Source organism: Taudactylus pleione, unplaced genomic scaffold (genome assembly GCF_031769625.1).
Source record: "Taudactylus pleione unplaced genomic scaffold, aTauple2 ptg000012l, whole genome shotgun sequence".
Classification (NCBI taxonomy): domain Eukaryota; kingdom Metazoa; phylum Chordata; class Amphibia; order Anura; family Myobatrachidae; genus Taudactylus; species Taudactylus pleione.
In genome coordinates, this window is record NW_028284415.1 from 12,718,975 (window position 1) to 12,735,161 (window position 16,187).

The window sequence follows — 16,187 nt, forward strand, 5'->3', positions numbered from 1 at the left end:
TGAACGATTGATTAATGTTGGTACTTCTCGGGATTGTGACTGCATGGAATTTTGTGTTGGTGCAGGGAAATACTGGTGTCATCCCTTACAGTAGATCAATAAAGGAAAAATATCGATTTGTATATTTTTTTATTTAGTGAAGTAGTGTAAGATTGTTTTGTAGCATTTTAGGGGCTCCTGTCTGTTATACCTTGACCTCTGTGTGGCAAAGCTAATTCTACAGGAGTCCCAGCCTTGTTATCAACCCCACTGACTAGACCAATATCTTTAAACAGGGCAAATGCCAAGAAGTGTTTAAGTGTTTTAGTGTTGTCAAGAAAGAGAGCGAGAGAAAAAAGGACTCTCGCTTTTTCAGGGGCACTCCTAGAAAAAAATATATTAAAACTTCACTTTTAATTAATATATTAAAGTGTTCTACAGTCTAAACCAGACATAGACATACAATAAACCTAAAAATAAATAGACAAATCTTACAGAGCTGTGGTCAATAATGACAAACACTTAAGAGCAGTAGTGTTGCATTGCATAGCCCATTGTGAATATACCACAGATACAATCCGAAGCTCCCGAAAATGATCACAAAATAATACTTAATCAGAATTTCAATATTCAGTCTAGCAGATGGCATTATACAACTAAATGACAGTCACTGCTGATCAAGACCGCATACATGATTTTTAAGCTGGTAGCAAAAAACACATCAGTAAGAGATGTGAATAATGTCAAATAACATTACATCAACTTACAAACATATATTATCACTTAGAGGCAGGTAAGAAAAAGATAAAGTCGTCCCAACAGGGATAGTGTTATGTATGACAACATAGAATGAGACCGTATAATCACTTGTTTTGTGTCAATGGAGACCAATTTCTCAGTTAGAGTGAGTTCCACACATTAGGGGGACCCCTTCATGGTTGACATCATGCAAAACTAAAATGGAAACAAGTGTGCTTATTATAGTGATCCAAACAATAATAGTTTAGGCCGTTAATACCACCTTTACTATATATGGTTGTCTCATGGATAACATCTCACTGGTGTCAACAATATGTATTCTTCCTATCTACATAAAACCTAGATCTCTGCCAATGCAACTTGTATATCATAAGGAGTGGACAAGTCCTCAGTAGAGATACGTGGGAAGGGGAGAGAATATTAGGAAAAATGAAAATAAAGAGTCTCCTTTGGTAATCAATTACTGAGGCAGCTGCTGCTCCCTGTGTGACTAGCATTCCTACAGGGAGTGAGCGTACCCTCTGTAAGTCCTCGGGAGTGAATGAGTACAACGGGTATCTACTGTTGTGCCTTTAACACAGATATAACCTGTTGAAGTAATTTCAGGGCAGGGATCACCGGTCAGCGGTGCAATGAGAGTTCCCCAGCTATTTATAATAGTTCTGCTTTTCATTACCAAATCATTTAATGAAGCTAGAAATATGACAGACTATACATTTTACTCTGTTGTGGGGTTTGATTTCTGAGGGGTGTGGTATAAGAGATAGACAGTAATTAGTTAGACAATGGGGCATATTCAACAGGCTGCGAGAAAAGCCAAAAACCCGCACCTGCGAGGTATTTTCTGCATGTGCGGGTTTTTTGCTATTCTATTAGGTGCGTGTTTTTTATAAAAACACGCATCGGGAGGTTTTTTTTTGCGCACCTCCTGAGCAAGCATGATTTTTCCAGAAATCAATGTTCTTAGGAAAAATCACATGTACTTGCTCTGACAACCCCCCCCCCTCCCCAAAGGACTAATTAAGCAATTGGAAGTATCCAATTAGCTTAATTAGTCCTTAATTACTCACCTTCTGAAGCGCTGTCTTCTCATCATCTTCTGCATCCAGCGTCGGGAGCCGGCTCTTCTGCAGCAGCGGTGAGTATGTCAGTGTGTGTGGTTTATGTAAGTGTGTATGAGTGACTGTGTCGTCTGTGTGTGTGTATGAGTGTGTGTGTGACACCCGGTGCGGTGTGTGTGGCCTCCCGGAATGGGCGCTGGGAGAACTACATCTCCCAGCAGCCCTTGCTCCTCCCATCAGCCCCCGGGACTCCCAGCAGCCCCCTCTCCAGTAAGAAGAGAGAGGGGAGGCCGCCGGGAGCCGTGGAGACCCGGACAGGTAAGTGACTTTTTTAAAAAAAATTTAAATTTACGCGGCGCGTAGTTTTCAGTGATGAAAACCCCGCGCCCACTGTTTTTTTAATTGAATCCCGCGGGTATCGGGAGCGCGCATACCCGCGGGGGTTCGAAATTGGCCGCGAGGGGCGCGAGGTTTTTTCCTCGCAAAACCTCGCGGCCAATTGAATATACCCCAATGTCTAGATAGACACTAGATGTTAGACAGTCAATAGTTAGACACAAACAAAAGTCAGACACATTAAAGTTAGACATGTAAAAAGTTCGACAGGTACAAAAGGTCAACAGGGTCAAAAGTTCGACATGAAAATGGTCGACAATAATATATATATTTTAGCCCTAATCTTCACCCTAACCCTCCCCTTGGTGCCTAACCCTAACCCTCCCTCCTAGTGCCTAACCCTAACCATCTGAGTAACTATAGGGGTAAGTGCCTAATCCTTAAAAAAAAAAAGGCGTCGACCATTTTTATGTCGATATTTTTCATGTCAAACTTTTGACCCTGTCGATCTTTTGTACCTGTCGAACTTTTTACATGTCTAACTTTAGTGTGTCTGACTTTTGTCTGTGTCAAACTTTTATCCCTGTCTAACTATTAACTGTCTAACATCTGGTGTCTATCTAGACATTGTCTAACTAATTACTGTCTGTCTATAGTCCGGAACCCGATTTCTGAGTGGAACAACAATGAATTCGGGTCAGAACTTGAAATACCAAATTCTGCCAGAGTCAAGTATAAAAGTCTACATCCAAGTAAAGTGAATGTTCTGTGAAACAGTTGTCATATCTGTCATCTCCCTAAGAAGCAAAATGTCACCAGTACAAGTACTTTGTGAAAGTCACAGTATATCCAGAGATGGGATCTCACTGATTGTTAAACAAACCCCATTTTAAAATCATGTTTACTGTTTTTCATTCCTCTTCAGTGTATTACAAACTCCCCTCTTTGTTTCTCACAGTTGTACCTGTTATATTGAAGGCTCTGGTGTACGATGAGAAAAGAGGAGCTTGCAGTGTGGGCTCCAATGTCCGTGATGCTGCATGTTATGTGTGCTGGGCATTTGCACGAGCCTACGACCCCCTTGAAATGAAGCCATTTGTTAATTCAATTGCAAGGTAAGCTTCGTAAGCTACATTTTTTGCCCTGTTTCTCCCTTCTACTGTGGTACATTTCTGTGCACCTGGTTGGCTAAACCAGGATTAATGTTTTTGTAGCCCAAAATGTGGCCAGAAACCAGTGCTTCTTGAACGTCACAAAATGACTTTCTGGTTCCTTGTGAATTGATGAGCTACAGTCTCGCCAAAAATGGCTCTGCCCACGTAATGACTGCCTCTGCTGTGTGTGAAAATATTACAGTCAAAACATTTTGGTTATTGTATGTTCTGTTTATTACAGTTATGGCCCAAATGTTTCAGTATTCTTGACCTTCAAGGATAACCACACTCAATCATTTTGGTTTGAATTTGATAAGTTAAAAATAATACTCTATTAATGTCCTTAGTTCTGTCCGCTCTGGCTGGTCTCATGATTTCTGTAATTCTGCTGCTGCTCTCCTTGCTTCTGCTGAGACAACGTCTATGTACACACTGTGGGCAAATGGAGAGAAGTAAGGTTAGGTGACTTTGTTTCGCTCCAGCAATGAACTGAAGGTATCAAGTCTCCCCATTAACTTTATGGCTTAATGTACGTGATCTGCATTATCTTATAAGTTTGATTTCTATTTGATTGATTAATTGAGAGATCATAATCATAACCAATTATATTATGATGAAACATAGAATTATTAAAATCATCTATGATGTTCTTCAGAATGTAATAACACCCCTGGTTTTATGCCCCACATTTTGGGACCCTGTTATTTATATGCATTTCCTAATAATAATAATAATAATAATATTTTTATTATTATTAGTTTTTTTTTATAGGGCGCCACAACTTACTTTACAATACAGTAACCAAAATATAAACAGAGCACAAGTAACAATTAGCAACGCAATTCTCCATACACAATTCAGCTGGGAAGGTGAAGGCTGTCATTGCAGTGCTTGAGAAGAGGGATTGAGACAGTAGGGAGGAGGACCCTGCTCCTAGTAGCTTACAATCTAGTGGAGAGGGGAGACAGACAGATGACATGAGACATTAGTGTGTAGAAGGGGACCTGAGTGCAGGAAGTAGGCAAGTTAGAGATGGCTGAGGTAGGAGGGAGAGCAACCTGGTGACACGGTTATGTGGTGGAAGGGTATGCTTTGATGAACAGGTGGGTTTTCAGTGCATATTTGCAGCTCTACAAGGTTGGGGAGAGCCTGATCGAGCGAGGGAGCTCATTCCAGTGAAGGGCGGCTGCACGGGCAAAATCTTGGATACGAGCATGAGATGAAGTAACCAGGGTGGAGGAGAGGTAACAGTCATTGGCAAACCAGAGTGGGTGGGAGGGAGTATGTAAGGAGATGAGGTAGGAGATGTAGGGAGCGGTGGAGTTAGAAAGGGCCCTGTATGTGAAGGTGGGGAGTTTGAAGAGGATTCTGTAGGGGAATGGGCGCCAGTGCAGGTTTTGGCAGAGGGGAGCAGCGGAAGTGGAACGGCGGGAGAGGAAGATAAGTCTAGCTTCAGCATTGAGAACAGATTGGAGGGGAGCAAGATGGCAACATGGGAGGCCAGTGAGGAGAAGGTTGCAGTAGTCGACCCGAGAAATGATTAGTGAATGAATAATCAGTTTGGTAGCATTCTGGGAGAGGAAAGGCCTAATGCGAGCGATGTTGTGTAGTTGGAACCGACAGGATTGAGTTAGAGATTGAATGTGGGGGGGTGAAGGAGAGGGTGGAGTCAAGGGTGACGCCCAACAGCGAAGTTGGCTGACAGGGGAGATGATGGTGTTGTCAACAGTGATAGCGAGATAGGTTGGAGTGGAGACTCTATTAGGGGGAAAAATGATGAGCTCAGTTTTGTCCATATTGAGCTTCAGAGAGTGCTCGGACATCCAGGAAGATATGGCGGAGAGGCAGCTGGATACCTGAGAGAGGATAGAAGGGGAGAGTTCAGGAGAAGAGAGTTATAGTTGCATGTCATCAGCATAGATTGTAGAGGTGTACAGGGAGAAGAGCAGGGGTCCCAGGACAGAACCCTGCGGAGCACCAAGGGGAAGGGGAGGGAGGTGGAGCCAGAGGCAGACACAGAAAAGGAGCAGTTGGTGAGGTAAGAGGTGAACCAGGCATGGACGGTGTTAGAGATTCCAAAGGTCTGAAGGGTGAGGAGGAGGCGAGGATGATCCACGGTGTTGAATGCTGCAGAGAGGTCCAGGAGGATAAGCAGAGAGAAGTGGCCCCTTTATTTGGCTGCAAGCAGGTCATTGGTGACTTTGGCCAGGGTAGTTACAGTGGAGTGATGTGGGCGAAAGCCAGATTGGAGAGGATCAAGGATGGAGTTGTCAGAGAGATAGCTGGTGAGGCGACTGTAGACAAGCCGCTCAAGTCGTTTGGAGGCGAAAGGGAAATGGGGCGGTAGTTGGTGGGTGAGGATGGGTCGAGGTTGGGTTTTTTAAGAATAGGTGTGATGGCATGTTTTACTGATGAGGGAAAGATGCCGGTGGAGAGAGAGAAGTTGAACAGGTGAGCAAGGTGGGAGCAGGCGGTGGTGGAGAGGGAGTGTAGAAGGCGAGAAGGGAGGGGGTCAAGGGGGCAGTTGGAGGGGGGAGAGGACAAGAGTGGACCCCGTCACCTGTGGTGGGGCTGAAGGAGCACAAGGTGGGGTGGCTGGGAGGTGCTGATGGTGTGGGGAGGTGGGGTTGCAGCAGGGAGATTGGAGAATATGATGTGACTGATTGCCGCCTTCTTCTCTTTTAAAATTGAGGCAATGTCAAATGCAGTGGGGGAGGATGAGAGGGGTGAAGGGGGGGGGGGCGAATGAGTGTGTTGAAAGTACCAAAGAGGCGGCGGGGATTGTAGGACTGAGAGGAGATGAGCGACTGGAAGAAGGATTGCTTGGCGAGGGAGAGGGCCAAGCTGTAGGAATAGAGGACAGACTTGAAGTGAAGGAAGTCCGCCAGAGAACGAGATTTCCTCCAGAGGCGCTCAGCGGTGCTGGAGCATTTTTGGAGAAACCAGGTCAGTTTGCAGTGCCAGAGTTGGGGTTTGGACTGATGGAGGGGGACAGAGGAGATGGGGCAACGTAGTCAAGTGCAGAAGTGAGGGTGATGTTCTAGAAGGAGGCCGTGTGGTTGGGGCAGACCATGGTTGATAGGAGAGAGTAGAGAGAATTAAGTGATTAAGACAGGACAGCAGGGTTAAGATTCTCAAGATTGCGCCTGGTGATGGTGGCTTTGGGTGAGGGGAGGAGTTGAGAGAGTGAAGGAGAGTAGATGGTGGTTAGAGAGGGGGAAGGGAGAGTTGTAGAAATCAGAGAGAGCACACAGATGGGTGAAGACAAGGTCAAGGGAGTGTTAGAGACAGTGGGTAGCGGCGGAGGTCCATTGAGAAAGATTGGTGGATTCAGGATTTGTAATGTCAATAGGGATGTTAAAGTCACCAAGGATTATAGAGGGGAGGTCAGCAGAGAGGAAGTTGGAAAGCCAGACAGCAAAGTTGTCGAGGAATTGGGTGGGGGAGCTTGGGGGACGGTAGATGACTGCAACACGGAGATGAATAGGGTAGAAGAGACGGATCGAGTGGACGTCAAAGGAGGAGAAAGAAAGGGAGGGCTCATGTGGGATAATGCGATAGGTGCAGTTGGGGGATAAGGGGATGCCCACTCCGCCACCTTGGCGGTTGTCAGGTCTAACAGAGTGGGTGAAGGAGAGGCCCCCATTGGAGAGGGCAGCAGGGGAAGCGGTGTCAGAGGAGAAGAGCAAGGTTTTGGTGATGGCGAGAAGATTTAGAGAGTGGGAAATAAAGAGGTTGTGGATAGTGGGTAGTTTATTGCAGACGGATCTGGTATTCCAGAGGGCACAGGAGAATTGGAGGGAGGAGACGGAATATGTGGATGAGATTGTCTGGGTTATAGGTGGGGGCAGGTGGGCTAGATCTTAAGGGGAAGGTGTGAGCCGGTGGTGATGGTGGGTATGGGTAATAGTGTAGTGTCGTACCATTGCCATTCCACATGTTTACAGGAATGAAGTATTTTGCCTGGTGTTATTAAATTCTAATTTTTACGAATGAATTCTGAGGGATTGGCTTTCCTGAATTCCCTTATTTTCCAGCTTACCAACTTGACTAGCACCATGATTGGATAAATCCTTTTGGGGAACTATACACTGGTTTAGCAGCGAAACTGATTACATGAAAGCCTGGCTAACTTGATGTTCCAGTCACATTGGGTTGCCCTGCAATTAAAATTTTCTGATTTGTGGAGCTTTATATGCATGGAATCAATCTTAGAAATTTTAGAAGACTGATGAAATCGAATCCCCTAAAGCCCCTATTTGGCTTGATCTACACCTAATATGAGAGTGTGATGTTGCAACAATTAGGCAACTCCAGTGGAGTTTTCATTGGCCGAGTGGTCCTATGTATTCTCCTCTCTTAGGGGTATATTTACTAAAGTGTGGGTTTTTAGAAATGAAGATGTTGCCCATAACAACCAATCAGATTCTACTTAACATTTTATCTAGCACCTTCTAGAAGATAATTGCTAGAATCTGGTTGCTATGGACAACATCTCCACTTCTATAAACCCGCAATTTAGTAAATATACCCCTTAAGCTGGCCATCCACTACACAATTTTCTGTCAGATATCTGTCCAATCTGGCTGGTTGGAATGAAAACCTGGTAATATATGGGAGCAAATGACAATCGTCCTTTTGCTCACAAACACTGGAAAATAGCCAAAAATGGTTGTTCAGACACATTGGTTAAAACACACAAATTTCACCAATTTGAACAATTTTTTTTGTCCTTTTTTTCAGTGTTTAAAAATGTGATCGACTGTCATTTGCTCCCATACATTACCAGGTTTTCATTCCAACCAGCCAGATTGGACAGATATCTGACAGAAAATTGTATAGTGGGATGCCCAGCTTTACAGTCAGAAATTGTGAGGGTGTTGACGACAAGTTCTTCACTACAATTTATTAGTACAGTGGACCATCTAATAAAACGTAAAAATATCATAGAATTGTAGTTTTGCCCTCTCCCATAAGTTTTAGTTGGTCCTTGAAATTTAGTACTTACATTCATGCCTATTTTGGTCCTGCCCCAAAGTTGCTTGAGTTTGAACAGAGGTGCTATATTTATGAATCAAAAATTGGCCTTCCTTGCAGTCTAATCTCCTGGATTGTGTTTACTGGAACCAATATATGATGTTGTACCCGAAAGGCCACCCAACTTGTTTCACTAGTTGTTGTTTTTTTATGCAAGGAGGGTTTTGGATTAAATCAGAACATAACGTTTTCCATATACTCGCCTATATTGTAAGGAGTATCTGGATAAGTCAAAAAGTTCTGGCCACCTTGGCTCGATTCTTTGGCTATATCTAAAAGACCTGTAAATAAATCAACAATGAGGTTGTAGAATCTTGCATAGGCTGCTATGGTAGGGACAACCAGTGATGTTATTTGCACACCAAAAGTAAACCAGTAGATAAAAAATATGAAGCTCTCACCTCTGCATTTCTCTAACATATGAAAAACAAGTATTTTGGATTATGTCTTACAAAATTGATTACTCGTCAATTCATTCTGCTTTGCTTATAAATAATGATAAAAATATTACAAACTCAGAGACATGTAAAGACATGAACACAATAATTTAGTGCATCATAATATATGCTGTTGTCAATTCATATATAAAATACGAACTGAGCAGTAATATTCTTTGGTTTCTACTCCTATATTGTGTCAAAAGGAGTATACCAGAATAAATTAAAATACAGTTTTAATGATATATAACATACATAGAAAGACGATGGGAAAAGAAGAAACCATGTATGCAAACACGATTCCGTTCCCTTGAATTGATAAATATACAGCATACATCGATGAATATGGCTTCCTACCAGAAATAAGGAAAAAGCAAGCCTGCAGAATCTGAGAAGGGACCCGGGACAACCTCAGTGTTCATGCATGGCCCACTCTCCTCTTTCCTGCTATGGGTGCCAAGCCTTCCCCTCCTTTAGGAATATTTTTATCAATATTTATTAGGAAAGCAGAATGAATTGACGTGTGGGAATACATCACCATTTGTAAAATAAATGGTTACAATCCATTTTGTATGAAATTATCCAATTTATTCGTATGGCTTCCTAGACCTGTCTATAGGGGTACAGGTTTATTTGACTTGTATACCTATTCAAGTTTGAAAAAAAGCACACTTTAGTTACTCAAGTATATTTATGATATACATTGTTACATTTACTTATATTATATATTTATTTTTGATGAATCTTTACTCTGATCTGTTCCAGAAATTTTTTATTATTTGTTTCAAGTTCTACCATGGTAAAGGATAAGGATCCAAGTTTATTTAAAAACAAATTAAACCAAAAATGCATGAAGTTGAAAGGTGGAGATCTGACACAGTGTGCTGACGCATTCTGTTTTATTGTCATCATTATGGTCAAGATTACAAGAAAACGTAAAGGTTTTTAAAGTACGTGAATCACCCCCACAACATGTGAATTGATTAGGCTTGTGTTAACACTTCAGGGCGTATGGAATCATATGAAAATTTAGCAGCTTAGTAAGTGCGTTTTTATAGTGTAAGCCTTCCCGAGGTGTGCTGACGAGTCCCAATATCACCACTCCCTATGCTCAGATTTTTTTTTTACATAATGATTAAAGTTCGGAAAATAAAAACATATTGTTTATTTGTTTACTAGCTCTGTGATTCTTTTGGTGTGGTCATTGTTGGAATAAGCGGTGAATTAATGGGATACTGTGACAAAAGCAGTGTACTTAAATGATATGTTGGAAGGTGGTCGTCTTGTGTGGATAACATTTTTCACAAATTTGTTACAGTTGGAGCAGCAACTGTTTATACTTTTACTTTCTTCCCTGGTTTCAGTGATCATTCTTTCTCTACAATGCAAAAATCAGTAATTTAGAGTTATTAGTAATGAGAGAACCTGTAGGTCTGTCATTCCAGCAAACACAACCCCCACAGAAAAAAATGTAAACAGTAAAGCAAATGGTTCAATCTTCTAATCGTGTTGTGCCAGACTGACCATGGTAGCCACTCTCCACTTAATAATTGTGGAATTGCATATAAAAATATTTAAAAGGTTTCAAGCTACTTCAGCTAACTTAAATTGTACATAAATGTCTCAAGTAGCACAGACTTCTGGGCTGTATGCCATAGTAAAGTAGTGGTAGCAGTAGTTGAGAGACTCTGTGGATAATATAAATTATGGGTGTTTCAGTGTAGCTGTATTTCATTTTAGTGGATTGAGTTTTATTCATTCTCTCTCCATTACAGAACACACTCTGACGTGCAGTGATTTGAAGCCATTGGAGTTTTTTATTTATCGATTTATATTTTGTTTAAAAACCACAAGTCTTGTTATTTGTTGTGTTTGTATTGTTAAAAGTTCTAAATTTGTGTAAAACACAATCAATCCTGATAATTAGAAGGGATAAGTTTGGAGGCTGACAGACAGTGAGCTATTTAATGTGGCTTGGAGATCCAGAACTAATTTGGCAAAGATTGACTCTGTAGAACCAGTTCTGAAGGTAATTCTGCCCTTCCCAAGTGTATCCAAACTCCAAACCCACGCGTAGGAGGGGAAAATAAACTATTTACAAAATAGACAGAACTGGCCTTACCTTAGCCTGAAGTGCCTGTTTGCAGTGTTGGATACAAACATTAGGAGGAAACTGCTGCCTCTTGGGGAAATCTTATATCAGTCTTCTTTTGCTTTGCCCATGTAGTGTTGCAATCATGAAACCAGTCCATCCTTTCAAATGTGGTAGTATTGTGATAATAGCGATTTTGAATCAATCTGTCCTGTTATGCACATTTTACGGTCATTTAACATTCCAGGGTTTATTTACGAACTGTTGGGTTCTGTTTGTGTTTATGCCCGATATTTAAAAGGGCTCTGGTTTTACAAGCCTTGTCTTGCAAGTAAAAGCATAGCCCTTTCAAATATCAGACATAAACACAAACAGAAGTGAACCCCCCCCATCTGACATCGGGTGTCAGAAATGCCTTAATTGTGCCAGATAGCATAAAGATGTTTTCAGTGATATAGGAGCAGAGACATGTAAATGTCTGTGTGAGGAAAAGAACAGTGAGGCTTTGTCCAAATATTTTGTGGTAAATCCAAAAAAGTATTTTAAAGATTTTAGTGATGATTGTGAGACTTGGTCAGTGTTCTGTTCTGTGCCGATAAAGGTAATTTCCAAAGGTATAGTAGAAATTATGCTGATCTAATTTTATACAAATGCTGTAATTATTAATGGAAGTGCATGGGTTTCATTAAAGGGGATGCAGGGGTGTAACTTTTTGTATCATTTGTTGGGAGGAGCTTGGTGGTTTGGAACATTACTGGTTGAGTACATCCACATACACAAGTAAGATTTTGTTTTACAGACTAGAATATTAAAGCAAGATCAATTAATGGAATAGGTGTATTTACTTTGAGCGCATTTTGTTTTGTAGGTGGAGGGGTTATCCTATGCTTTCAATGGGAAACCTGTTGCACCTCCCAGTAGAAAGGACTGGTGCAAGCCCTAGACGACATTCCTCTTTTGGAAGCAGCACCCCTATCCCCACTGTATCTTACCTTGGTAGGTGGCGGCATCAGTAACCTCACCACTCAGACTGGGAGTGTGAGGCTTGGCTGTAATATCATAATCAAGCTTTACTCTCTTGGTGGAACACTGATATGGAGGAGCTGCAACTTCACATGCAATCAGCCACCGGTTGCATCTCTTTTATGTTACAGTGAACCAAGTGGGAGGCACCGCAGAGGCATTAAAATCACTGATTGAGTGACATATATGTTAGTCCTGGCCCTGCCAGTAGCAGCTTATATGGGAAATGACCCTTCTATACACATTTTGAACAGTGTTATAAAAACACAAAAAATTGTCATGTAATAAAGACAGACCCAATATCCCTCAATCTTGTCATCAATTTAAGACTTAATTAAGGCTGGACAGAGTTGGATTTAAGCATAAAAGCATAACAGTTTTTTTAATGAAGAGGGGGGTCCTTGTATAAGATTAGACTTTGAAGTATACATTTTATTGTTTGTACGTTGCCCATTTCAGGTCAGACCTGTGATCCTGTAAAAGCAGCCGTAGATTGATTTTCTGGGTCCCGCTATAACCCTGGGGTAAGGTGATGCATTTATGTGTGCCTTAGGAGGGTTTTAGCTCAGGGACATATCCAATTTTTTAGCACTGAGCAATTCAATTAGCAGCTGATACCTGGTGTGTTAATTACCGGAGGGTGCACTTTTCCTCGTAGCCTCAGGACAAGTGAGTGTAAAAATGCACCTCTGGTAATAAGCACTGGGGGGAAACACATTTAGTTTCTGCAATATATGTGGAATCCGTAGGTCATCGCGCGTTACTAGAGGTTTTATTGTGCAGCGAAGAGGCTAAATAATTTAGTTACGGGCGTGAAACCCAGAGCTTTTCCCTGCAAGGTAACAAATTTGCAGGAAATAATGATCTGTGTGCAGAGTACAGTATAGCCAAGTGTTGCAGGATAGAGACAATTGAATAGAGTAGAGCAGGGTTTCCCAACCACGGTCCTCAAGGCACACTAACAGTCCAGGTTTTAAGGATAGCCATAGTTGAGCACAGATGACTTAATTAGTACCTTAGTTTTTTTGATTTAACCATCTGTGCTTAAGCATGGATATCACTAAAACCAGGGCTGTTAGTGTGCCTTGAGGACTGAGGTTGAGAATCACTGGAGTAGAGTGTATTTAAAGCAGTCATTCTCTTTTGGACAATTTAAAGAAGTTAAACACCTATCCCCATGCTCCAATTAGACTGCATGGGACTTGCTGGATAATAAGGACCTTTCACCTGTGTGACCCAGCCATTAGTTGTAACAATTTTCTTCTAAAACCGTTCAGCCAGGAGTGGCCACTTCCTGAAGATTAGTCCATTATAAATAGATTTATTTTACTTGTTTTTTTGCTTAAATTTTTACTCAATCATTTAGGCATAGGCTGCTTGTTATACATATTGCTTATTTCTACATTGCAATATCTGCTCTCCAGGCTAGTGAACAAAATATGGTAATCACTTGACGTTAGCAAGCAGTAACTTTTAAAAACACTCTTGAATATGCGATTGACCTTGTTTGTTGAGCACAAAACATCGTAACAATCGCTTAGACCAGCAGTCTGTATTGGGTGCGCGTGTCAACAGAGGATACTGAGCGACTACTGCGTTCCTAACCTCAGGTGCAAGGGTAAGTGACTATGGGTATGGCATAGAGTGCTTCCACACAGCCACTGTGGTCAGGGCAGTTGGCAGTGTCCAGCTGTACTCACTCACCAGTGAGTTCTGCGCCAGTTTACCACCGGGTTGGGTACTTCCCCATACCTGTTTAATCACTCATTAAAGCATGAATTGTTAATTGACCTTACTCATATAGCAATATAAAGAAAAATATGCTTTTTAAAATAGTTTTTTTGTCTGTTTAAAATCAAGCATGTATGGAATGACTAACAAGTGGTGATCTCATGGATTTATAAAGTAATTAAATGAGCAAGCACAGTATTTGTATAGTTCTCCTGCAAGTTCATTGATAAAGGAGGGTTTAGCATTATGTGGGGAGGCACCATTGTTTTTTTAGCAGATTTTATTTTGCCTAGGTGTATTGTATCATGTTGCAATGACATTTAAGTATTTGTTCATTACTCATGATAATGCAATATGAACTACTTAGGCTTAGGGCTCAATCCAATTAGGCGCGAATGGCGAGTAGCGAGTTTGTTTCTTGAAACTCGCACACTTCGCAGTGCGCTCCCGAGAATTCTCCAATCCAATTAAAAATGCCTATTAGCACTACTCGCAATGGAGGGGTGCGAATTGACTGCCAAATGAGATTTGCGAGAGAAATGCATGAAAATGTGGGGAGACCATCCTGGACCCCCCAAAATGTATAATTTCGCTAGCAGGACCATTTAGAAGGCTATTTGTGGGCATTAGGAAGGTACTGTAGGTTTTTAAATGGTGTCAAATGGCTGATTTGTGTTTTGTTTTGTTTTTAAATGCAAAAAAATGCTTGTAATTATTTGACTAAGCTAACTGGAAACTTCCAAATGCCTAATTAGTCATTAGGGGGGGTGTCCAAGGGGTTCAATACAGTGTCCCGACATTTTAACCTTGAATTAAAGATTTTCCTTTCCATCTCTCAGCCTCAGGGAGGTGCAAGTGGAAAGTTGCGAATTCAGTCTGACTGATTCAGTACGAGTTGCTAATTGGATTGTAAAATGAATTCGCTATATGAATTAGAAGTGAAAATAGCAACTCGCAATTCACAACTAATAGGATTGACCCCTTAGTGTGGATGACAAGTGTAAAAACTACTAAATTAGTTGTTTGTAGTAAAGTAAATGAATTATTCTCTGCTCCTTGTTTTTGGGTAAAGCATTTTTTGTGGTAGACTAGCAAGTGGCTATCAGAGGTCCGCTGGGCATCCCTTCGTCCGTTTTAAGCACATGTCTAATTAAAAAAAAAAAAAGCTCACTTTTGCCTGCAGGTGTAAAGAACTGTAAAGTTGTATAGATACAGCCCACAGGTCCAATCATTGTGCTTCTAAGGGCTGTTACACTGCTGTTTGCAGCAATCTCTACCATAGAATGTTTGGACAGCTTTTAAAAAATCATTAATGTGCTTTAAAAAACAAAATAGATATTGTATTTAATCCATTGTAATAAACTAAGCTGCATATGTTCTTGTTATTTTGTAACTTTTAGATTGTTGTGTTAGTAAAATGTATTGTTTAATAATTACACAGAATGCAATGAAGTGGCTGATGGATCTCACAATGTGTTCTGCATTTGTAGTAAAAGTGCTGAATAAGGATTAATCTGACATGTCAGGTCATAGGGAGCTAAGCAGAATAGCATGCATTAGAAAGGGAGCGTGCAGAATGAGAGAGCCAGCAGTTTCGTCTTCCCCCAGGTGCTGTTTGTGGCGAGCAGGAGCCTGGGCGTGGTGGCTCCTAAACTTCCCAACCTAAGATTGAGTTACTGCAGGGCTTCATCGTTCAGCAGAATCTGGAGATCTGAGGCATTGCTCTAAGCCACAGCTTCTGGTACTGCCTGTAGTACGCACAGCACAGGGAAATGAGATCTTCATCAGCGTTGTGTCTCTTAGGTCTTTGCCAGCTGTCAGTTATATGTTGTTTGCTGTATCCCTTCAATGTTCTGTAAAATACTGCATAAATGTACCTGGCTACTTCTTCATTTGCTCCCTCCCTTCATTTGTTTTTTGATGTATTACATTATTGGAGGTGAAGTGGGGTGGTACCTAATTGATGAATGTTTACTGAAATCTAGAAATGAGCGAAGTAGCTGTGAAATTTCACCTTCATCAAATTTCACGGCGGATGCAATATATGACACTTGCATTTCCATCCCATGTTATATTCAATATCTTGTTTGTACAGTACAGCTGTGTCCACATATATCCTCTGTGCGCTACAATTCGCGTTAAACATGATGCATAAGCGCTGTGCGTCTCGATACCACCGAGCATCTTTTTCCTGTGGCTTTTTACCTTCAAATAAGTTTTTTATTCGCAAAGCAAATAGGACGCACAGGCAGCTTCTGTTGATTAAAATGATATGCAGCATGCCAATATTCTGTGTGCGACTGCAAGTATAAGATTACAATATATATATATATATATATATATATATATATATATATATATGTGAATAATGAAACTGATATAGAGAGCGCCCAATGTGTTACTCTAAAACTCAGTATGTGACAATCTAATATTTTTAAAGTGCATAGTGGTTGTAATAAATAAATAATTCTGAAGTGCAAACAGTTCATGAGATTATTAGCAAATTAATCAAACTACTTGTGAAAGTATGAAAAAGGGTTTTTTTTATTTAGAACACAATTTTAACCCTAAAAATATA

The 16,187-nt window shown here is 41.1% G+C and overlaps 1 protein-coding gene across 2 annotated transcripts in view; it reads left to right on the forward strand.

The window, feature by feature from the left end:
• The window catches only part of TBCD (tubulin folding cofactor D), a 376,677-nt gene that overhangs the window by 175,686 nt on the left and 184,804 nt on the right, over nt 1-16,187 (forward strand). For both annotated transcript variants that reach the window (XM_088468636.1, XM_088468637.1), the window contains exon 15: nt 3,094-3,250. In XM_088468636.1, coding sequence (XP_088324762.1) covers nt 3,094-3,250 — 157 coding nt within the window. The remainder of the gene's footprint in view (nt 1-3,093; nt 3,251-16,187) is intronic.